The sequence below is a fragment of the Lagenorhynchus albirostris genome, chromosome 8 (genome assembly GCF_949774975.1).
Source record: "Lagenorhynchus albirostris chromosome 8, mLagAlb1.1, whole genome shotgun sequence".
Classification (NCBI taxonomy): domain Eukaryota; kingdom Metazoa; phylum Chordata; class Mammalia; order Artiodactyla; family Delphinidae; genus Lagenorhynchus; species Lagenorhynchus albirostris.
The window spans coordinates 59,976,168-60,000,516 of NC_083102.1; the positions used below are offsets into that span (position 1 = coordinate 59,976,168).

General features: G+C 36.0%; 1 protein-coding gene across 3 annotated transcripts in view; it reads left to right on the forward strand.

Annotated features, from left to right (window-relative positions):
• Nucleotides 1–24,349, forward strand: part of SDHAF3 (succinate dehydrogenase complex assembly factor 3) — an 81,335-nt gene that overhangs the window by 37,736 nt on the left and 19,250 nt on the right. The window contains exon 1 of one of the 3 annotated variants that reach the window (XM_060156108.1): nt 13,775–13,883. The exons of the other annotated variants lie outside the window; for them this stretch is intronic. Within the exon in view, the coding sequence (XP_060012091.1) occupies nt 13,776–13,883 (108 nt within the window). The 5' untranslated portion in view covers nt 13,775. Of the gene's footprint in view, nt 1–13,774; nt 13,884–24,349 lie in introns of those variants that run through there. 3 annotated transcript variants of the gene reach the window in all.

Here is a 24,349-nt window from a genome sequence, read left to right on the forward strand (position 1 = left end):
GTGTAGATGTTCCTATTCAGATAGCTTTCCCAGAAGGATCTCCTCTAAGCAGTGACTCTGGAATCTTAACTCCGTCAACATTTTAGACATGTGGCCATTTGCATGACCTTGTAAATTCTCAGAAATATGTGGGTGTTTTTCAAAACCCTTACTCCCCAAAGGTATCTCATTCCTCAGCCTTTCCTTCTAGGGTTTTTGGTTAGTTTGTTGCTTGCCTCAACTGTTATCCCTTGCCCCAGGTATCAGTGTACATTTGCCTTACATGTTTTTCACAAATGTGCCTTGGTGGTCCCCCAGCACTGGGTGATTTCCGAGTAGGACAAGATAAAGGAACGCTGCTTCTCCGGGGAGTAACCAAACAGGTCACAACAAATAATCCCAATTGTTTGAGAATAAGGTCTGTTCTGTTCCCTCTGATACTGGGTTCGCGTTCTGGGACCGTGAGCTGTTGTCTTCAAGACCAGCTCAAGGCTCTCTGACTGAGATTCAGCTATTTTTCCTTGACTAAACATTTACCTGGTGACTGCAAGCTTTCCATTAGTTTCCAGAATTCTGGAAAAGTTGGTTTTGACAATTTTTACCAGTGTATTTGTTGCTTTTGTGGAGGAGTTAACTATTGGGGGGTTCCCTACTCCACCATTGTTGCTGACATCTGGTTCTACGATTTTTGATGTTTAAGAATGGTTCTATCCTGAGGACATTGGGAAAGAAGAGGTGATAATGACAAGGAGATATTACCCATTTGACACTAATGGAAAAGTACCCAAATGGAGATGCACTGTAGGCAGTTGTAAATGTGGAACTGTAGTGAAAGGCAGAGGTGTCAGGGTTTGAGATTAGAGTTTGGATTTGGTAATGTTGAACCTCTGGAACTCAGAAGTGAATTTGTAGAAAGAATAATAAAGGGCTTCTGAGGCCTTAGGTTTGGAGAACAGTCTATAGTTGTGTAAAATGAAACTGAAATTGGTGTGGTGCAGTAGAACTTTTTCAAATGGGAAAATTATTTTTGGAATTTGGTGTAAACTACCATTAATTTCTCCTTGTGCCAGTTTCTTTGTCATTTCTGAAAAAGATACTTAGTGTATAGAGTCTTTGGGACTCTACTTCACAATTAGCTGCCATTGGTTGGGATTGGAAGAAAGAATGATATCAATAGTAGTGTTTCTCTGCTTAGTTTTTATCAGAGAATCACTGATTTGTTACCTTTCTTTTACTTTCCCAATTTCTTACCCCTCCTCAAACTCAGGAAGATTATTTGTAGTTACTATTAATACCAGAGTTTTTTGATCTCTGCTGAATCATCTTGAACAACCAATTTAGCGAAACTAACTTTCTGTTACCTAGCCAGTCCTTCAAGTATTCAAACCAATCTTACCCCATTTTCCACTTCTCATTCTCCTTTCCCTTCCAGTTTTTACTTCTCTCATATTTAACGCTTTTATTACAGGCTTATAGGCATTTATGAAAAGGCAATGAGATGAAATTTATTAAAAATTCCAATATACTTCACTAATTTCCAGGGTGAAATACCAGAGGCTTTAATTATTTACAACTGCCAAAAATCTCATTAAATTTCAAAATTGTAGTTCATAAATATAGACTGAATCATAACCTCTTGGGAATTGCAAAATAATTTCTCCCTAGTGACTCATAAGTTGTCTTTTAAAAATCAATCCGTAATTAGACTGTAAAAGAAAGGACATGATCATGAACGTTTTAATTGCTCCCTACGTGTATTTTACCAAAGTAATAACATTAAAAAAAAAATTGGAATAGGACAGTATACTCTAGACTGTGTTGTTGAAAGGAGAAACACCAAAAGCATTTCCCCTAGCATATTGGTTTAGAACATGTTAATTTGTATATCAACTAATGAAGTATAGAGATTTTAAGGAAATTTTGTTTAGAGTTGAATATCCAGTTTTGTGAATATGTATTCTTTAAAGTATTCTTACTCTATTGTATGAGGAGTAGTATAAAAACTTACATTAATCTGTATGCACTGGAGAATATGTGCACTCCTTGAAGGCTGGTTTCATTATAAGCCCAGGGCTTAACTCGGTGAAATGGGGAAACTTGTTAAGGGACATGGGGGTAGGAATCCTGTGGAGTGCAGCATCTCCAGTCCTCTGCATTTTCTTACTGTCTTAATATGAGCTTAACTGGGAAATGAGGAAGGTGACAATTACAGCGTGCTTGGCAGGGTTCCCCTTTACTCACTTGGTGGCATGGGAGACGGGTCCAGCCTACTCAGTCATTGTCTCATTCTTCTTGGAACCTGTAGGGACTAAGATTTTTAGTAGCTGTATTGGTTCTGATCTCAACTTGTTTAAAATTGTGGTCTAGCAGGGCAGGCTGCCTTTGGAAAAAGATTCTAAGGTCCAGTTCACCTAGGAGGAGTGTACATCAAATTTAACCCTGTGTGACCTGTATGTCTCTTCATTATTCTGATGATTAAGAATTGCTGTTATGGAAATTAATAATTTTTACACTTTGAAATTTTATAGTTAAGCTGTATTTAAGAGACTTTTAAAGATAGGTTCCTAATTCTGTTTGAGAAGTTATTTTCTTTAAAAAGAATGGATAAGACTATATGAAATGGCACTTTTGTTTTGTAAGAGAGAATTATTTTTCTTAAGCTGATTTTACTACACTATGGTATAACATTTATGAGGAGTAAGCCAGAACTTACAGTTGAGCTTAAGTAGGTGCATGCATTATAAATAATCAGAAATTTTTTCATGGCTTTCATTTTGAGTCATTTTAGTGATTGACCATCATGCAAATGTGTCCAGTTTTTCTTTATTGTGATTAAAGTGTAGAATTTTTACTTAATAATGGTGGGATTATTTGATACATGTAACGTAACATGCACCTCTTAGTTTCTAGTAAATCTAGGCTAACGTGTTTATGTCCATGAATATCCCAGAAATTTTCCTGTGCTAAATATGATATATAGAAATGTGTATATTGTAAAATGTTGTTCTTATGTTAATAATGAATTATACGTCTGTTATTTTCATCCTGAGATCATATTGAATATGTTAAATTGCCATTTTAACATATTCAATAAAGACTTTATTGAAGAAAGTAACCCTTCTCCAAGCCCTTGATAGCATCTGAATGTTAATATTTTTGTGTTTGTTTAAAATTTTTTGAAATTTAAGATATACCAAAGTAGAATAAAATTACAAAAAAATCTTGCTAAGTTAGACTCTGGCCTTTAGAGTCACTTTAATTTTATACTGATAATTTTTTAGAAACTAAAACTACCAACAGATTATGATCACAGTACCTCTGTTGAAGTTTACTTTGGTACTAAGTTAAGCTCCATTTAACTATATTACTTTCTTTTCCAACAGACATTCAGTTGATTTCAGTAATGTTCCAGGGTCCATATTAGCTTTTTATCTTTAGAATGGGAGTTGACTTTTCCAAATATTTATTGTTGTGAAGTATTGAACACACTTTATGATGTGACATTTAAAAAAACAATATTTTTATTTGAATCCTTTATTAAATTTAAGCTGTCTTTCTTTGCTACTATAAAGTTTTAAAATTTTAATTTAAAAATAATCCTTAGAAGCTGTGTTTTGGTTTATTAGCATTTATGAGCATATGCTATAGGACATGTTCTGTGGTTTTATTTGATTGTAAGAATTAAGAGACAGTAAGTAAAAGTGGTCAAAAATGTGATATTTTATGTACACTCAGTTTTTTACTGTTATAGTAGTTGTCTTTGTTGCACCTTACAGTTAAAAAGGATACTTTTATTTGGTGACAAGTTCTCCAGGGCAACCTTTTCGTACTATTTCTTTTCATTAAACACTTATGACATTTCAAATTTATCATTAAACACCTATCGTCCCTGGATATGAGAGGGCAGAATAAAGAGCAGTGTTTATCATAATTGGTGCCTTCTCCCCAGGTATTTATGTTAAGCAGAACTGATCTTCTGTGTGGGCTGTGCACTTACATACATGGTTGTGTGGAAATTGACAGATTGCAGCCTTCCTGAAGGAAGGAGTCAGGAAAAGAGAATGTTGAACCATTATAGTAGTCATTCTCAAACTTTAGTGTACATAAGAATCATGTGGAGGACTTTTTTTGTTGTTGTTTTTGCGGTAAGCGGGCCTCTCACTGTTGTGGCCTCTCCCGTTGTGGAGCACAGGCTCCTGATGCGCAGGCTCAGCGGCCATGGCTCACGGGCCCAGCTGCTCTGCGGCATGTGGGATCTTCCCGGACCGGGGCACGAACCCGTGTCTCTTGCATCGGCAGGCGGACTCTCAACCACTGCGCCACCAGGGAAGCCCGTGGAGGGCTTCTTAAACACAGATTGCTGGATCCCAATTGAAGTTTCTGCTTTGAAGATCTGGGATGAGACATGATTATTTGCGTATTTAACAAGTTCCCAGCTGATGCTGGCGCTGTTTCCTGTTTCAGAGACTTAAGACAGATAAGGCTGACAGGAAAATCAGAAGGAAGACTACACTTTAAAAATGAAGGCAGATTGGAAATCTAAGAAGCAATTAGATATAGGGTTATGGAAAAATTGGTTCTAGTTCACAAACACCTACCCTATCTGCCAGAGAGGCAATATCACCACATGTTCTTTTAAATTTTTTTTCAATTTTAAGTTTACATAGTTTCAAAAGTCAAGTAGTACCAAAAATTTATAATAAAAAAAAAATCATTACCCTATCTTATTCTTCTCCATTCCTGCATTTTTGCTTCCCAGAGGCAATCACTTTTTATTAAGTTTTAAGTCACATAATCAGATGTTCAGCTGATAGATCTTACATATAAACACAAAAATGCCTTTTTACTGTATGCATATTACCTATAAAAATTGGTAAGCATCTGGTTGAAGTATAGAAAAGGGAAAGGGGAAAGCATAAAAATTTCTAATATGCAAATAGATTGAATAAATAATTTTGATTTAATATATACATCATTGATACCTTATTTAATTAGCTGTCTAGTATTGTTGTTCTTTTTAAAGTATGAATCCCAAAACACAAAGGGCTTTTATAGCTGCAGTTTCAGTCTTGGTCTCCCTATCATCCTGTAAGGTTTTAGATTAATAAACAAGAAAAGAGATGGCATTTCAGGTGGAGAGAATAGTTGGAGTAAAAGTTTAGAAGCAGGATAAAGCAGATATAGAGATGGAGCTAATGAGAAAGGTGATTTGGTATTTGCTTGCTTATTAGTTCATTCATTGATTGTTCATTGTCTATTATGTGAATAAAACATCTTCCCTTCCAAGGAGGAGCTTTAGGTCCAGTAGCTGTGATAGGTGTATAAATAAAAAATTAATAAAACTGTGATAAATGCCGGAGTAGAGTTGGATATATATATATATATATATATATATATATATATATATATATATATATATATATTACTGTGGGAGTAGGGAATACCAATTAAATTTAAGTTGAAAATAATTTTGGACTGGTTAACTGGGGTTGGTTGATAGAATTTAAATTTGATCCAGTGGGAACTAGGACACCATTGTGGTTTCTAACGTAAGAGAATGACTGTGTTAATGTCATTGTTTCTAAATATATAGGGGAAAGGTAATAATTACCTCCAAACTAAACACAAGGCGATTTATGGTTCTTTTATATAGCTCTGACAGTTAGGCCACCAGCCATCTTGATGAATTGTTTTGAGTTGTTCACAGTGAATAACTGGGGGTGAAGTTTTAGAGTGAAACTAGTCTACCAGTTTGGGGAAGGAGGGAGGACAGACTAACATAATTTCTTATAATTTGCTGCATACTGAAGCAATATATTATTATCGTGTAAATAACTAGTGAACTTAAACTATAGGAAAGATGGCAAAATAAATAAATTAGGGAACATAGTTTAAAATGATGTATCATGGCTATGAGGAAATTCTAATGGAAAGCAATAGCTTGGAGTTCTTTGATCAGTGGAGTAACTCACTTTTTAAAAGATTAAACTGTAGCTGGCTGAAGAGCAAAGAGACAGTGTCTCCATGAGAATCATCCTCTGAAACAATGGTTTTTTATTAAGCAGTCTTTTAGATTTATCATCATTTGAAAAAGTTTACACATATGCAAAGTGGCTACATTGATACTATCCTTTAAATAAAAATAAAAGCTAAAGGAAACTGATGTGATAAATTATTTACTACAGAGACTATTATTTTTAGTGATGCAGGTTTTACATGTATAGAGAGAAAAGAGAAGAGGAAGGCATGGACATCCTTAGAACTGCTTTGAGGTTGAATTTTTAAGAGATCAGACTATACTTGTATTTATAACTGGCAAAATTAATTTCTTGATTTCAAATTAGAGTATCTGAAACTTTTTTCCTGTTTGTTTTTTTGCTTCTTTCGCTTTCATTTTGGTTACTGTTTAGTATTCTGTTAGGCAGTTTTTTTAAGTATTTTATTTATTTGAAAAATAACATTTGACTTTCAAATGTGGGATTAAAGAGACCTTTCTGCCTCTTTAATAATATTTTTTGATTAAAAAATAAAGTGATACTAGGGAAGATTTTGTAAAACAGTATAAAGGAGAAATTAAAACCACTCTCAAATAATCATGTTTATATTAATCCTCACTGAATAGCCTCATTTTATTGGGATAAATCAGGGTCTGAAATCTGATGTTTAAATTTGCAAGTTCATTCAGATTTGTCAAGTTCTCTGTGTTTTTGTGGTAATTTAGACTGTGGTGTTAAATTGGCAATTTCCTTTGTGAAACCTTGAAAGTCTAACACAAACAACATAACATATATGAACTTCCTTAAGATGTGTGTTATAGGAAATGTGTACAGAGTGCCAGCAGAGCACTAAAGGCAAACCTAGAGTGAGGGTACAGACATCATGGAGAAGAAAGTGATGAGCTGAGTCTTGAAGTTGTATGCCATGAAATAAATAAGGACAGTCCACATAGAGGGAATATAAGGATGTTGATGCATGAACGAGCAGGGATATATTTGGGAACTATAGACAGTTTGTAATGAGGCTGGTGACATCAGCAGGGGCCAGATGATGAAGGATCTTATAGATGAGTAGAAATAATAGCTACCATCCTTGCAATTTGAGGAATCAAATGCATGTCTGAAAGTTATTCCTTAAGCATACTCAGAGCGATGTAAAAGAGCTTTTACGATTAAGCTTTTACCGTGATAAACCTTCTTCCACTCGAAGGTCGTGTTCAAGGATAAAGATACTCACTTGGCTGATCTAGGCACCCTCTCACTTGAAAATACTTGGTAACATTTTACAATATTCAGTGCCTTTTTCATGCCAGAGCAGTTAAAGAGGGATGTGTTCGGATGGATTTACACTTTGGCTTTGTGTTTTCCTCATGCCTTTTACTTTTTAAAAAATCATTGCTCTATAAACTAATTTTTGTTTCCTCTTCCTGTTATTTTTCTTTTTAAACCTATGTATAAATATCCTAAGTTCATTTTTTGTATGCTTAATCATGTAGTCTCCTTTAGTGATTGAGTTATTTTTGTTTGTTTTGTTTTTTGGTTTAGTTATAGACATGTAGATTCTGGGTAACTCATGTAACATAATTGTCATAATGATAATGCTACACTCCCTCATTTGGTTCATTCAAATAATATTTAAATGTAGAAAATAACTGTTAAGACAGTGTGTATTTTAATTTTCTGTTAAAATTTGTCTTTCAGAAATAAGTAGTATTTAATGTAATAATAGCCTGCTTTGGATCATGGCACACAACCCCAATTTGAAGTGTGGAATTACTGTCAATTTCATCTGTGATTTTTAAAATACATTGTTTAACTCGTTAGACTAACTCACTTGATCTTTTAATAGATTGCTGTGGAGAGTGTCTGAGAATTTTGTAGGTTGCTATGGATTTTTTCATGCAACCCAGAATATTAAGCAGTAATTAGTTAGAAAACATACTGCTCGTTTTATTTTCTTGATAAAATCTCGAAGATTTTCTAAAAAGTTTACACGAAAGTATAATTTGAATGCATCATCTTTCTTAGTTTATATAATTGTTTATTCTCTTTTTAAAAAAATATGGAATTATTCTGCATTGTAGATAAACGGATAGTAAAAAAAAATCCTCTATTGGTAAATGCAGAAAATTGAGTTTTAGAAAAATATATAAATTTATACAGCTTTTTATTTACAAAATACGTGTCTGTAGAGTGAAAAAGAAATGAATTATAAAAATTTATCATTTTAGTTCTTGTATGTTTTTGTGATTTTTTTTTTTTTTTACCTTGTATAAATGAGATAACTGCACGGGGGGAATGTATCAATTTAAGAAGAAAAACCAAAGTATAATGTTGATTCTGTATATTATTATCTTCCTTTTTTTCTATTTTCTTTGATCAGTGTATCAGCGATGTAAGCTGTTTCTGTTCCCTATGATTTATTACATCAGTTGGGTATATGCATTCTTATTTCACTGTATTCTTGCAATCTTTATTATAGTTAATTTTATTTCCTTGCTAATTTTCTGAATCCTCCCCCCTTCAATGGCATCAGGTTGCGAATAGGGAGTAGGTAAGGACGGGTTGGCTAGTTCCTTTTTCTTAACAGCTTTACTGTGGTACCATTGATGTACAGTGAGCTGCACATATTAAAAGTGTATAATTGGATGAATTTTGGCCTATGTATATACCCATGAAGCCATCACCACTACTAAAGTAACAAAAGATTACTAATTTTTGTTCCCTCTTCCTGTTATGTCTTTTTAAACCTATGAATAAATACCCTAAGTTCATTTTTTGTATGCTTAATCATGTAGTCTCCTTTAGTGATTGAGTTATTTTTGTTTTTTGGTTTAGTTATAGATATGTAGATTCTGGGTGACTCATGTAACATAATTGTCATAATGATAATTCTACACTCCCTCATTTGGTTCATTCAAATAATATTTAAATGTAGAAAATAACTCCAAAAAGATTCCTTGTGCCTTACTTTATTCTATTTTCTTTATTGCACTCCACCTTCCCCCTTGGGCCCAGGACAGCACTGGGTTTGTTTGTTTTTTGTCAGTACAAATCAGTTTATATTTTCTAAAATTTCTATAAATGGTATCATACAGTAAGTACTTGCTTTTGTCTGGCTTTCACTCAGCATAATTATTTTGGGGATTTATCAGTGTTGTAGCTGAGTAATAATACATTGGCCATAACAGAATTTGTTTATTCATTCACCCCTTATTGAACAATTTGGGTTGTTTCCAACTTTGGTTGGTATGTGTACAGGTCTTTTTGTGGGCATATGCTTTTATTTCTCTTGGGTAAATATCTAAGATTGAAATAGCTGGGTCATTTTTTTTCACATTTTAAGGAACTACCCTACTGTTTTCCAAAGTGGTTGTACCATTTTACATCACCCCCAGCAGTGTTGGAGAGTTCAAGTTATGCATCCTTGCTAACACTTGGTATGGTTAATCCTTTTAATTCTAGCCATTCTGATGTGTGTGTAGTTGTAGCTCAGTGTGATTTTAATTTGCATTTCCTTGATAACTAATGATTTTGAGCATCTTTCCATGTGCTTATTGTGATCCCTATATTTTCAGTGAAGTATCTGATCAAATCTTTTGCCTCCTCCCCTACCCTTTTTTCAAATTGAAGTATAGTAGATTTACCATATCGTGTTAGTTTCAGGTGTACAGCACAGTGATTCAGTTATATATGTTCTTTTTCATATTATTTTCCATTATAGGGTATTACAAGATATTGAACTTCATTCCCTGTGGTATACAGTAAATTCTTGTTGCTCATCTATTTTGTATATAGTAGTGTGTATCTGTTAATCGCATACTTCTAATTTATTCCTCCCTGCCATCCCCGTTGGTAACCATAAGTTTATTTTCTATGTCTGTGAGTCTGTTTCTGTTTTGTAAATAGATTCATTTGTATTATTTTTTAGATTTCACATGTAAGTGATTATAATACTTGACTTTCTCTGACTTACTTCACTTAGGATATACTCTAGGTCCATCCATGTTGCTGAAAATAGCGATATTTTATTCTGTTTTATGGATGAGTAGTATTCCATTGTATATGTATACCACATCTTCTTTATCCATTCATCTGTTGATGGACACCTAGGTTGCTTCCATGTCGTGGCTGTTGTAAATACTGCTGCTATGAACATTGGGGTATATGTATCTTTTCAAATTAGAGTTTTTGTCTCTTCTGGATGTATGCCCAGGAGTGGGATTGCTGGATCATATGTTTTTTTTAGTTTTTTTAAGGAATCTCCATACTGTTTTCTGTAGTGGTTGCACCAATTTACATTCCCACCAACAGTGTAGGAGGGTTCCCTTTTCTTTGCACCCTCTCCAGCATTTATTATTTGTAGACTTTTCCATGATGGCCATTCTCACCGGTGTGAGGTGATTGCTCATTGTGGTTTTGATTTGCATTTCTCTAATAATTAGGCATGTTGAGCATCTGTTGTGTCTTTTTTGGAGAAATGTCTATTTAGGTCTTCTACCCATTTTTTGATTGGGTTTTTTTTTTGATACTGAATTGTATGACCTGTTTGTATATTTTGGAAATTAAGCCTTTCTCAGCCACACCCTCCTTTTTAAATTGAGTTGTCGCTTTATTACTGAATTATGAGAATTCTTTAAATGTCCTAAATACAAGTCCTTTGTCAGATATGTTTTGATGAACATATTCATCAATATGTGGCTTGCCTTTTCATTTTTCTAACAGTGCCTTTAGAAAAGCAAGCCCAGTTTATCAATTTTATCTTATATGGATTGTTTTTAGTGTTGTATATAAGAAAGTTTTGTGACCCCAAGGTCACAAAAATGTTTCCTTGGGTTTTTTTCTAGAGGTTTTAACTTTGGGGTATATGATTAATTTTGACTTAATTTTTGCTCATGGTGTGATGGAAGGATTGAGTTTTCACTTTTTTGCTTATAAATGTTCAGTTCTAGTATATTTTACTGAAAAGATGATCCTTTTTCCATTGAATTCCTTTGTGCCATGTAAAAAATCATTTGGCTGTTGGGGCTACTTCTGGGTTCTCTATTTCATTCTGTTGTTCTTTGTGTCTGTCTTTTTTTGCCAACCACACTGTCTGGATTATTGTACTTTCATAGTGAAGTCTTGAAATCAAGTAAGCAAGTCGTTCAACTTTGTTGTTCTTTCTCAAAACTGAACTTTTCTAGTTCCTTTGACTTTCCATAAGTGTTTTAGAATCAACATGTCAATTCCTACAAACACCCTACTGTAATTTTGATTGGGATTACATTGAATCTGTGAATCAGTTTGGGGAGAACTGACACAGGTATGTCTTTGATTTTGTGAGTGTGTGTGTGTGTGTGTGTGTGTGTGTGTGTGGTGCTATTCATTTTGGTATTAACTCCTTTTTCCTGAGTGCCTGTATTAATCCTAATACTTTTAGTCAATTTTTTAAAGTTTTCTTGATAACTATATTATATACAAATCAGTTTTCCTCTTTTCTAATAGATATATCTCATTTATTTTATATCTTACTGAGTTGCCCATACATCTCATTTTGACATGTTTTCTCCCAAATAGAAATAAAAAAGACTTCAGTTGTTTTGTTTTTATAGATTTTATTTTTATTTTTTTAACATCTTTATTGGAGTATAATTGCTTTACAATGGTGTGCTAGTTTCTGCTGTATAACAAAGTAAATCAACTATACATATACATATATCCCCATATCCCCTCCCTCTTGTGTCTCCTTGCCACTTTCCCTATCTCACCCCTCTAGCTGGTCACAAAGCACCCAGCTGACCTCCCTGTGCTATGCAGCTGCTTCCCTGCTATGCAGCTGCTTCCCACTACCTGTTTTACATTTGGTAGTGTATATATGTCACTGTTACACTCTCACTTTGTCCCAGCTTACCCTTTCCTCTCCCCGTGTCTGCAAGTGCATTCTCTACGTCTGCTTGTTTATTCCTGTCCTGCCCCTAGGTTCATGAGAACCTTTTTTTTTTTTTAGATTCCATATATATGTGTTAGCATATGGTGTTTTTGTTTTTCTCTTTCTGACTTACTTCACTCCGTATGACAGACTCTAGGTGCATCCACCTCACTACAAATAACTCAATTTCGTTTCTTTTTATGGCTGAATAATATGCCATTGTATATATGTGCCACATCTTCTTTGTCCATTCATCTGTTGATGGACACTTAGGATGCTTCCATGTCCTGGCTGTTGTAAATAGTGCTGCAGTGAACATTGTGGAACATAACTCTTTTTGAATTATGGTTCTTTCAGGGTATATGCCCAGTAGTGGGATTGCTGGGTCATATGGTAGTTACATTTTTAGTTTTTTAAGAAACTTCCATACTGTTCCCCATAGTGGCTGTATCAATTTACATTCCCACCAACAGTGCAAGAGTGTTCCCTTTTCTCTACACCCTCTCCAGCATTTATTGTGTGTAGACTTTTTGATGATGGCTATTCTGACCGGTGCGAGGTGATAGGTCATTGAGGTTTTGATATGCATTTCTCTAATGATTAGTGATGTTGAGCATCCTTTCGTGTGTTTGTTGGCAATCTGTATACCTTCTTTGGAGGAATGTCCATTTAGGTCTTCTGCCCATTTTTCGATTGAGTTGTTTGTTTTTTTGATATTGAGCTGCATGAGCTGCTTGTATATTTTGGAGATTAATCCTTTGTCAGTTGCTTCCTTTGCAAATATTTTCTCCCATTCTGAGCGTTCTCTTTCTGTCTGTTTATGGTTTCCTTTGCTGTGCAAAAGCTTTTAAGTTTTATTAGGTCCCATTTGTTTATTTCCATTTCTCTAGGAGGTGGGTGAAAAAGGATCTTGCTGTGATTTATGTCATAGAGTGTTGTGCCTGTGTTTTTCTCTAAGAGTTTTATACTGTCTGGCCTTATATTTAGGTCTTTGATCCATTTTAAGTTTCTTTTTGTGTTGGTGTTAGGGAGTGTTCTAAGTTCATTCTTTTATATGTAGCTGTCCAGTGTTCCCAGCACCACTTTTTGAAGAGGCTGTCTTTTCTCCATTGTATATTCTTGTCTCCTCTATCATAGATATGGTGAACATACGTTGCATGGGTTTATTTCTGGGCTTTCTGTCCTGTTCCATTGATCTGTATTTCTATTTTTGTGCCAGTACCATACTGTCTTGATTACTGTAGCTTTGTAGTATAGTCTGAAGTCAGGGAGCCTGATTCCTCCAGCTCCATTTTTCTTTCTCAAGATTTTTTTGGTGCTTTGGGGTCTTTTCTGTTTCCATACAGACTGTGAAATTTTTTGTGGTAGTGCTGTGAAAAATGCCATTGGTAGTTTGATAGGGATTGCATTGAATCTGTAGATTGCTTTGGGTAGTAGAGTCATTTTCACAATATTTGTTCTTCCAATCTAAGAACATGGTATATCTCTCCATCTGTTTGTATCATCTTTAATTTCTTTCATCAGTGTCTTATAGTTTTCTGCATACACATCTTTTGTCTCCTTAGGTAGGTTTATTCCTAGGTATTTTATTCTTTTTGTTGCAGTGGTAAATGGGAGTGTTTCCTTAATTTCTCTTTCAGATTTTTCATGGTTAGTGTATAGGAATGCAGGAGATTTCTGTACATTAATTTTGTATCCTGCTACTTTTCCAAATTCATTGATTAGCTCTTGTAGTTTTCTGGTAGCATCTTTAGGATTCTCTATGTATAGTATCATGTCATCTGCAAACAGTGACAGCTTTACTTCTTTTCCGATTTGGATTCCTTTTATTTCTTTTTCTTCTCTGATTGCTGTGGCTGAAACTTCCAAAACTACGTTGAATAGTAATGATGAGAGTGGGCAACCTTGTCTTGTTCCTGATCTTAGTGGAAGTGGTTTCCGTTTTCACCACTGAGAATGATGTTGGCTGTGGGTTTGCATATATGGCCTTTATTGAGGTAAGTTCCCTCTATGCCTACTTTTTGGAGTTTTTTTTTTTTTTTAAACATAAATGAGTGTTGAGTTTTGTTGAAAACTTTTGCTGCATCTATTGATATGATCATATGGTTTTTATCCTTCAATTTGTTAATATGCTGTATCACATTGATTTGTGTATATTGAAGAATCCTTGCATTCCTGGGATAAACCCCACTTGATCATGGTGCATGATCCTTTTAATGTGCTGCTGGATTCTGTTTGCTAGCATTTTGTTGAGGATTTCTGCATCTATGTTCATCAGTGATATTGGCCTGTAGTATTCTTTTTTTGTGACATCTTTGTCTGGTTTTGGTATCAGTGTGATGGTGGCCTTGTAGAATGAGTTTGGGAGTGTTCCTCACTCTGCTATATTTTGGAAGAGTTTGAGAAGGATAGGTGTTAGCTCTTCTCTAAATGGGCTTTTGTTTGTTGGAAGATTTTTAATCACGGTTTCAATTTCAGTGGTTGTGATTGGTCTGTGTATATTTTCTATTTCCTCCTGGTTCAGTCTTGGAAGTTTGTGCTTTTCTAAGAATTTGTCCCTTTCTTCCAGGTTGTCCATTTTATTGGCCTGTAGTTGCTGTAGTAATCTCTCATGATCCTTTGTATTTCTGCAGTGTCAGTTGTTACTTCTCCTTTTTTATTTCTAATTCTGTTGATTTGAGTCTTTTCCCTTTTTTCTTGATGAGTCTGGCTAATGGTTTATCAATTTTGTCTTCTCAAAGAACCAGCTTTTAGTTTTTTGATCTTTGCTATTGTTTCCTTTATGTCTTTTTCATGTATTTCTGATCTGATCTTTATGATTTCTTTCCTTCTGCTAACTTTGGGGTTTTTTTGTTCTCCTTTTTCTAATTGCTTTAGGTGTAAGGTTAGGTTTTTTATTTGAGATGTTTCTTGAGGTAGGATTGTATTGCTATAAACTCTTCTCTTAGAACTGCTTTTGCTGCATCCCATAGGCTTTGGGTCTTCGTGTTTTCATTGTCATTTGTTTCTAGGTATTTTTTGATTTCCTCTTCGATTTCTTCAGTGATCTCTTGGTTATTTAGTAGCGCATTGTTTAGTCTCCATGTGTTTGTATTTTTTACAGAATTTTTCCTGTATTTGATATCCAGTCTCATAGCATTGTGGTTGGAAATGACACTTGATACGATTTCAGTTTTTTTAAGTTTCCCAGGGCTTGATTTGTGACCCAGGATATGATCTATCCTGGAGAATGTTCCATGAGCACTTGAGAATAAAGTGTATTCTGTTGTTTTGGGGTGGAATGTCCTATAAATATCAATTAAGTCTCTCTTGTTTAATGTATCATTTAAAGCTCATGTTTCATTATTTATTTTCATTATGGATGATCTATCCATTGGTGAAAGTGGGGTGTTAAAGTCCCCTACTCTTATTGTGTTACTGTCGATTTCCTCTTTTATGACTGTTAGCATTTGCTGTATGTATTGAGGTGCTCCTATGTTGGGTGCATAAATATTTACAATTGTGATATTTTCTTCTTGGATTGATCCCTTGATCATTACGTAGTGTCCTTCTTTGTCTCTTGTAATAGTTTTTATTTTAAAGTCTATTTTGTCTGATGAGAATAGCTACTCCAGCCTTCTTTTTATTTCCATTTGCATGGAATGTCTTTTTCTATCCCCTCACTTTCACTCTGTATGTGTCCCTAGGTCTGAAGTGGGTCTCTTGTAGACAGCATATAGATGGGTCTTGTTTTTGTATCCATTAAGCTAGTCTATGTCTTTTGGTTGGAGCATTTAACCCACTTACATTTAAGGTAATTATTGATATGTATGTTCCTATTACCATTTTCTTAATTGTTTTGGGTTTGTTATTGTAGGTCTTTTCCTTCTCTTGTGTTTCCTGCCTAGAGAAGTTCCTTCAGCATTTGTTGTAAAGCTGGTTTAGTGGTGCTGAATTCTGTTAACTTTTGCGTGTCTGTAAAGGTTTTAATTTCTCTGTTGAATCTGAATGAGATCCTTACTGGGTAGAGTAATCTTGCTTGTAGGTTTTTTCTTTCATCACTTTAAATATGGCCTACCACTCCTTTGTGGCTTGCAGAGTTTCTGCTGAAAGATCAGCTGTTAACCTTATGGGGATTCCCTTGTATGTTATTTGTTGCTTTTCCCTTGCTGATTTTAATATTTTTTCTTTGTTATTAATTTTTGATAGTTTGATTAATATGTGTCTTGGTATGTTTCTCTTTGGATTTTTCCTGTATGGGACTCTCTGCACTTCCTGGACTTGATTATTTCCTTTCCACGTTAGTGAAGTTTTCAAGTGTAATCTCTTCAAATATTTTCTCAGTCCTTTTATTTTTCTGTTCTTCTGCTGGGACCCCTATAATTTGAATGTTGGTGCATTTAATGTTGTCCCAGAGGTCTCTGAGACTGTCCTCAATTCTTTTCAACCTTTCTTCTGTATTGTGCTCTGCTATAGTAATTTCCACTCTTTTATCTTCCAGGTCACTTATCTGTTCTTCTGCCTCAGTTATTCTGCTATTGATTCCTTCTATAGAATTTTTAATTTCATTTATTGTCTTGTTCATCATTGTTTCTTTGCTCTTTAGTTCTTCTAAGTCCTGCTAAAATGTTTCTTGTATTTTCTCCATTCTATTTCCAAGATTTTGGATCATGTTTACTATCATTACTGTGAATTCTTCTTCAGGTAGACTGCCTATTTCCTCTTTGTCTGTTTGGTCTGGTGGGTTTTTACCTTGCTCCTTCATCTGCTGTGTTTCTCTGTCTTCTCATTTTACTTAACTTACTGTGTTTAGGGTCTCCTTTTTGCAGGCTGCAGTTTCGTAGTTAACATTGTTTTTGGTGTCTGCCCCTAGTTGGTAACGTTGGTTCAGTGGGTTTTGTAGGCTTCCTGGCAGAAGGGACTGGTGCCTGTGTTCTGGTAGATGAGACTGGATCTTGTCTTTCTGGTGGAAGGACTGCATCCAGTGGTGTGTTTTGGGGTATCTGTGAACTTACTATGATTTTAGGCAGCTTCTCTGCTACTGGGTGTGGTTGTGTTCCTGTCTTGCTAGTTGTTTGGCATGAGGTGTCCAGCACTGGAGCTTGCTGGTTGTTGAGTGGAGCTGGGTTTAGCCTTGAGACAGAGATCTCTGGGAGAGCTCTCACTGATTGATATTACGAGGGGCCAGGAGGTCTCTGGTGGTCCAATGTCCTGAACTCGGCTCTCCAACCTCAGAGGCTCAGGCCAGACACCTGGCCACACAGCTCAGAAGAAAAGGGAGAAAAGAAAAAAAGAAAATGAAATTATTAAAATAAAAAAGTAATTTAAAAAAAAGGAAGAGAGCAGCCAAAGCAATAAACAAATCCACCAATGATAACAAGTGCTAAAAACTAGTAAAAAATCACGGACAGACAGAACCTTAGGGCAAATGGTAAAAGCAAACCTATACAGACAAGATCACACAAAGAAACAAACACAGTCACGAAAAGAAAAAATATATAAATATTTAAATTAGTATATATAAATATGTATATAAAAGAAAGGGAGAGAGCTACCAAATCAATAAACAAATCTACCAATGATAATAAGCTCTAGATCGTAAACTAAGATGAACATAAAGGTAGAAACAAATTATATGCAGAAGGCACACCCCTAGTGTACAGTTGCTCCCAAAGTCCACTTCAATTTTTGGATGATTTGTTGTTTATTCAGGTATTCCTGAGATGCAGGGTACATCAAGTTGATTGTGGGGAATTAATCCACTGCTCCTGAGGCTGCATGGAGACATTCCCTTTCTCTTCTTTGTTCAGAACACAGCTCCTGGGTTCAGCTTTGGATTTCGCCCGACCTCTGCATGTAGGTCGCCCTCTGGCGTTTGGTCTTCACCCAGACAGGAGGGGTTAAAGGAGCAGCTGACTCTGGGCCTTTGGCTCATTCAGGTGGGGCGGGGTAGGGAATGCGGGGTGAGCCTGTGGTGGCAGAGGCCAGCATGACGTTGCACCAGCCTGAGGTGTGCCTGTTCTCTCGGGGAAGTTGTCCCTGGATCATGGGACCCTGGCAGTGGCGGGCTGCACAGGCTCCCGGGAGGGGAGGTGTGGAGAGTGACCTGTGCTCGCACACAGGCTTCTTGGTGGCGGCAGCAGCAGCCTTAGCGTTTCATGCCCGTCTCTGGGGTCCACGCTGATAGCCACGACTCACACCCATCTCTGGAGCTCGTTTAGGTGGTGCTCTGAATCCCCTCTCCTCCTGCACCCCGAAACAGTGGTCTCTTGTCTCTTCGGCAGCTCCAGACTTCTCCCGGACTCCCTCCCGACTAGGCTAGCCGTGGTGCACTAGCCCCATTCAGGCTGTCTTCACGCAGCCAATCCCAGTCCTCTCCCTGGGATCCACCCGAAGCCCGAGCCTCAGCTCCCAGCCCCCGCCCACCCCTGGGGGTGAGCAGACAAGCCTCTCGGGCTGGTGAGTGTTGGTTGGCACCGATCCTCTGTGCGGGAATCTCTCCGCTTTGCCCTCCGCACCCCTGTTGCTGCGCTCTCCTCCGTGGCTCTGAAGCTTCCCCCCTGCCACTCCCTGTCTCCACCAGTGAAGGGGCTTCCTAGTGTGTGGAAACCTTTCCTCCTTCACAGCTCCCTCCGGGTCGTGTGGTCCCGTCCCTTTTTTTTTGGTCTGTTTTTTCTTTTGCCCTACCCAGGTATGTGAGGAGTTTCTTGCCTTTTGGGAGGTCTGAGGTCTTCTGCCAGCGTTCAGTAGGTGTTCTGTAGGAGCTGTTCCACATGTAGATGTCTTTTTGATGTATTTGTGGGGAGGAAGGTGATCTCCACATCTTATTCCTCTGCCATCTTGAAGGTCCTCTCCTAGATTTTATTTTTGTTAAATCCTTATAGCAGTTAGATAATTGACAACTTATCTATTTGCACTGACGTCTCATTTCTGCCATCATGACATACTTGATTCGTATGTGACTACAGAATTCATAGTAAACAAGTGTAAGGAGCATTTGTGAACCAGATTGTCTACATTTCCTTATTATTTTCCTAACCAAGAATCTTCCATGTTCTTGTTCCAGTCTTTTTTTCCTGCTTTAGGTAGTAATTAATACCTTTTTTGTTCATCCCTGGAGTCACAGGTGAGACCTGAGTTTGCTTTACTGCACTGGGCAGAGGAACCTGGGAAACTTGATTCCAGGGAGGCCCAGCTTCATGGCCACCTGAGAAATACAATGATTGGTGACACCGGTGCTACTTTGTATTCTTGTTTGTTTGTATTCTGTGAGTCAGTGTGATGTAATAAAAGTGTTTGGGGGCTAAGAAATAGCATAGGTGGTTATTTGATATTTTTTGTGCTGTAAAAAGGGATAATCTGTCATCAGTGACTTGAAAATCATAAAACCTGATTAAAGAGAGCCAAGAAGTCAAATTTATTATTATTGACAACATGGATTCCTTTTTTATTCTGTAATATAAAGTATTCTGTATTAATGACTTAGGCAGCTGTGCTTCAAATCCCCAAGGTGTCTTTGAATTTAGTCATTGTAATTCGGGTAACTTTCAGGTTTCTTACAGAGCGGCTGTTTTTGTTGGTTTTGTTCCTTGAGGAGGAGGACGCATGGCATTTTTAATCAGTTCTCTGGGGAAAGCTTGACTAAATGCTCCAAACTTAAGTTTATTGGTTCAATGTTGCTAAATAAAATTTTTAAATAATTCAGTAATTTGGGCAAAAGGTAGTTTTTTCCTTTTAGATCTAGTAGTTGTCCTTCTCTTTGTGAGTTTACACTGAAGGAGTATAAATAATTTAGTTTGCCAAAACTCTGAAAAACTATTGTCATTTTAGCTTTCCAGGAAATTGTGGGCATGGCAGCACCATATATGCCTATCTTGTAATGGAATTAATAATATGACTTATATAGTTCAAAAGAAAGATATCTTAAACCATTTGGTTTCATTAAAGGGGGTCTATGATAAATGCTTTTCTAAGTATGAATATCCTTTTGGGACACAATCCTTTTATTTACAAAGTTTGACGGTTTGGATTGTCATATGTCATGGTTTCCTACAGAACCAAAAGTGTTTCTGACTGTGCTTTTGGGATATTTAGTTGTAATTTTGTTTTAAAGAACAAAGAAGGACAAGTAGTAGGTATGTGATTAAACAAGATAATGGAATTTGAGTTTTCTTTTGTTAATCTTTATGGCCAAGTTAATTAAGCACAATAGGCAAATTGATTTGGTCTCTGCTGTTAGGATAAATCATGAAAAAGCAGAGTTGTAACTTCCTCCATTCCAAAATTTCTCATATAAGCTTCTCTTTGCTTTCTTTCCCTCCCATTTAACTACTTAAATAATATTAACTATTAAAATAATGTTCATTATAAAAGATCAAAACAGTACAGAGGTGAGATGTTCAGAACAAAATATGAAAGACATCCCCCCAAACTTTTGTGGGCATTCTTTCAGCTTCTGTGTTTACATAAATATATAAAAATTCTATTACATGTATAAATTTGTACATATTTTTAAAACATATGCAAATGGAATTGTATTCACATAATCTGCAAGTTGCTTTTTTTTACTTGTCTTGGGGAGCTCTTTATGTCAGTACATTTTTTACTTTATTCCTTTTAACTGTTGCATACTATTCTATAGAATAGATGTACCATAGTTAATTTGACCAATCCTTATATTTTTCTCTATATACATGTATTTTTTTAAGATATGAATACGTCCAGTATCTTTTCTGCCCACATGTTCCTGTTACTTGCACTTAAAGTCTCAATTCTCTGAAATCTATAGCTTCTGGGCTTTCGGAGATTCTATCACCATCTCATATTCAATCCCATTCTCTTCTCTTCTTGCCAACTGTGTTTCTCATTGGCATCTTTAAAAATTGTGGCCCAGCTTTGTTTATAAGAACCAATCAGTGTCAAGTTTTGTATGTCAGGTGTATAAGGAATTTTATTCTACTTTGATGCTAGCCTGTGGGGCAGGTAGCACAAATTCGGTGATTTACATTAATTATAAATACAAATGGTAATTAAGTGGTGCACAAAGTGAATTTAATCAACAGTCACAAGCATGTGTTAAAGTATCAATTCAAAATTCTATTCTTTTGGTGAGGAAATTGTTGTGAAGCCTATTTAGAAATGGTTTTGGGGCTTCCCTGGTGGCGCAGTGGTTGAGAGTCCACCTGCTGATGCAGGGGACGCGGGCTCATGTCCCAGTCCAGGAAGATCCCACATGCCGCGGAGTGGCTGGGCCCGTGAGCCATGGCTGCTGGGCCTGTGCGTACGGAGCCTGTGCTCCGCAACAGGAGAGGCCACAACAGTGAGAGGCCCGCATACCGCCAAAAAAAAAAAAGAGATTCAATTTTAAAAATGTGTCTGTCTTAAAAATTATAGTAATTCTAAAGTGTTTAAGAATATTGTCAGAAACAAAAAAGAAAAATGGATGATGAATGTAGGGTATTTTTAAATTAAAGAACCTTAGTGTGCTCTCTAATGAACACTTAATAGAGAAGAAGGAGAAACCTAAGGAAATGGTTAATTGGTGCAGGAGAGACTGAGGCTCAAATAAGATTAATTAACAAGGACTAAAAGGGATGAAACTTTGTTACCCAGGTAATCACTGGAAACAAAGTTCTCAGGACTGAGAAAAGATACCCTCAAAGCTACCTAGTTTTCTTATTTGAACCCTGCTGAATCCACAAAAACAAACAAAAACCCCGAAGGGTATTTTAGAAGTTGAGGCGGCAAAGAACAAATAATACTTGAATCTGAATAAAAGTTTGCTTTTTTCTGTGCTGACTCATAAAAATTAATTTAAATTTAGCATTGAAGACACCTAATATCACTCATTGAAACAAAAAGAATTGAGAGCTATGATTTTTGGTTTGAGAAGTTAAAGCAACATGAGAGCACTCTCTAGAGTTGCAGGCTTGGGGTTAGATTAGGCCAATGGTAGCGTTTCAGTGTCTGGGAAGCTTTGGAGGTAAGTTAAATTTCATACTCATAGTTGAAATTTATAAGTGATGGGAATAGTTTTAGTGCTGTTTGTACACAGTTTATTCTATTTAAGTTATATGTTATATATGCACGTGTATATGTATGTACATATTTTTTTTAGTTAATGGAAAAAAATTCAAACGTATACAAATATAGAGAGAATATAAGAAACCACCATGTACCTATCACTTGGCTTCCAACATTTTAACATCAGTTTAAGGCCAGTCTTGTTTCATCCGTATTCCCACCTACTTTTCCTCTCACCCCTAGGTTATTTTAAAGCAAATCACCAGCATATAATTTTATTCACAAATATTTCAATATTTAAGAGACTTTAAAATAATGACCATAATACCTCCAAAATTAGAAATAATTCCTAATTCATGTATCATCAAACATCTAATCAGTTTTTTAAATTTTCTAGTTGTCTATTTGTTAATAGCACTTTCATTTGAATAAGAATCCAAATAAACTGATGCATTGTGATTAGTTGATATGTCCATTAAATCTGTTTTAGATATTTTTTCCTTATTCTTTTAGCTTCTTACAGAGTTATAGTACAATTATCAGAAGTAAGCAATTAACATTGGTGCAATATTAGTTACTAAGTGTATTCAGTTTCACCAGTTTTTACACTAATATTCTTTTTCTGTTCTAAGGCCTAATCTAGTATTACACGTTGGATTTGGTTGTTATGCTGCCTTAGTTTCCTCTAATGTGTGATAGTTCCTTAGTTTTTCCTTGTCTTTTGTGACATTAAAGCTTTTGAAGATTCCTGGTCTGTTATTTTCTGGAGTGTCTTTTTTTAAAAATTAATTAATTTATGGCTGCATTGGGCCTTTGTTGCTGCGTGCAGGCTTTCTCTAGTTGTGGTGGGTGGGGGCTACTCTTCGTTGTGGTGCGGTGGCTTCTTTTGTTGTGGAGCATGGGCTCTAGGTGCACGGGCTTCAGTAGTTGTGGCACGTGAGCTCAGTAGTTGTGGCTCGTGGCTTTGGAGTGCAGGCTCAGTAGTTGTGGCGCATGGGTTTAGTTGCTCCGTGGCATGTGGGATCTTCCTGGATCAGAGGTCAAAGTGGTGTCCCCTGCATTGGCAGGCGATTCTTAACCACTGCGCCACCAGGGAGGTCCCTCTAGAGTGTTTCTTAATTGAGGTTTGTCTGATATTTTCTTATGCTTAGATTGAAGTTGTATATTACTGAGATGAATATTATAGAGCTTAATACCCATCTCAGTGTGTAATTATCTGAGGGTCATGATATTAATATCATGTATTATTTTTAGTTTTCTTTATTGAAGTAACATTGGATTATAACTTCATATATGTTTTAAACATGTGTACATTGTATTTCTACTTCTCTATACACTACATTGTGCTCACCACCAAAAATTTAGTTTCCACCTGTAAACATACAGTTGATCCTCTTTACCCATTTCACCCTGCCCTGCCAACCCTTTCCCCTCTGGTTACCACTAATCTGTTCTCTGACCTATGTGTTTGTTGTTTCTGTTTTTTGTTTGGTTTGGCTTGTTCGTTTATTTTGTTTTTTATATTCCATATATGAGTGAAGTTATATATTTCTTTCTCTGTCTGACTTATTTCACTTAGCATAATACCCTCAAGATCCATCCATGTTGTCACAAGGCAAGATTTCATCTATGTCTGAATGGTTATACACACACACACACACCATTTCTTCTTTATCCATTCATCTGTTAATGGACACTTAGGTTATTTCCATATTTGGCTATTGTAAATAATGCTGCCATTAATATTAGGGGTGCTTATTTCTTTTTGAATTAGTGTTTTCATATTCTTTGGATAATACCCAGAAGTGGAATAGCTGGATCATATGGTAGTTCTGTTTTTTTGAGGACTCTCCATACTGTTTTCCATAGTGACTGCACCAATTTACATTTCTGCCAGTACAGTATGAGGGTTCCCTTTTCTCCAGATCCTTGCCAACACTTGTTTTTGACAATAGCCATTCTAACAGGCAAGCTGTGATATTTCATTGTGGGTTTGATTTGCGTATCTCTAATTATTAGTGATGCTGAACAACTTTTCATGTGTCTGTTGGCCATCTTTGGAAAATGTCTATTCAGTTCTTCCTCCCATTTTTTAATCAGATTGTTTGTTGAGTTATATGCCTTCTTTATGTATTTTGAATATTAACTCCTTATCAAATATGTGATTTGAAAATATCTTCTTCCATTTGATAGATTGTCTTTTCATTTTGTTGATGGTTTCCTTTGCTGTGCAGAAGCTTTTTAGTTTGATGTCCCATTTGTTTATTTTTGCTTTTGTTTCCCTTGCCTGAGGAGACATATCCAGAAAGATATTACTAAGACTGATGTCAAAGAGTGTACTGCCTATAGTTTTTGTTTAGGAGTTTTATGGTTTCAGGTCTGATATTCAAGTCTTTAATCCATCTTGAGTTAATTTTGTGTATGGTATAAGGCAGGGATTCTTTTGCATGTGACTGTCCAG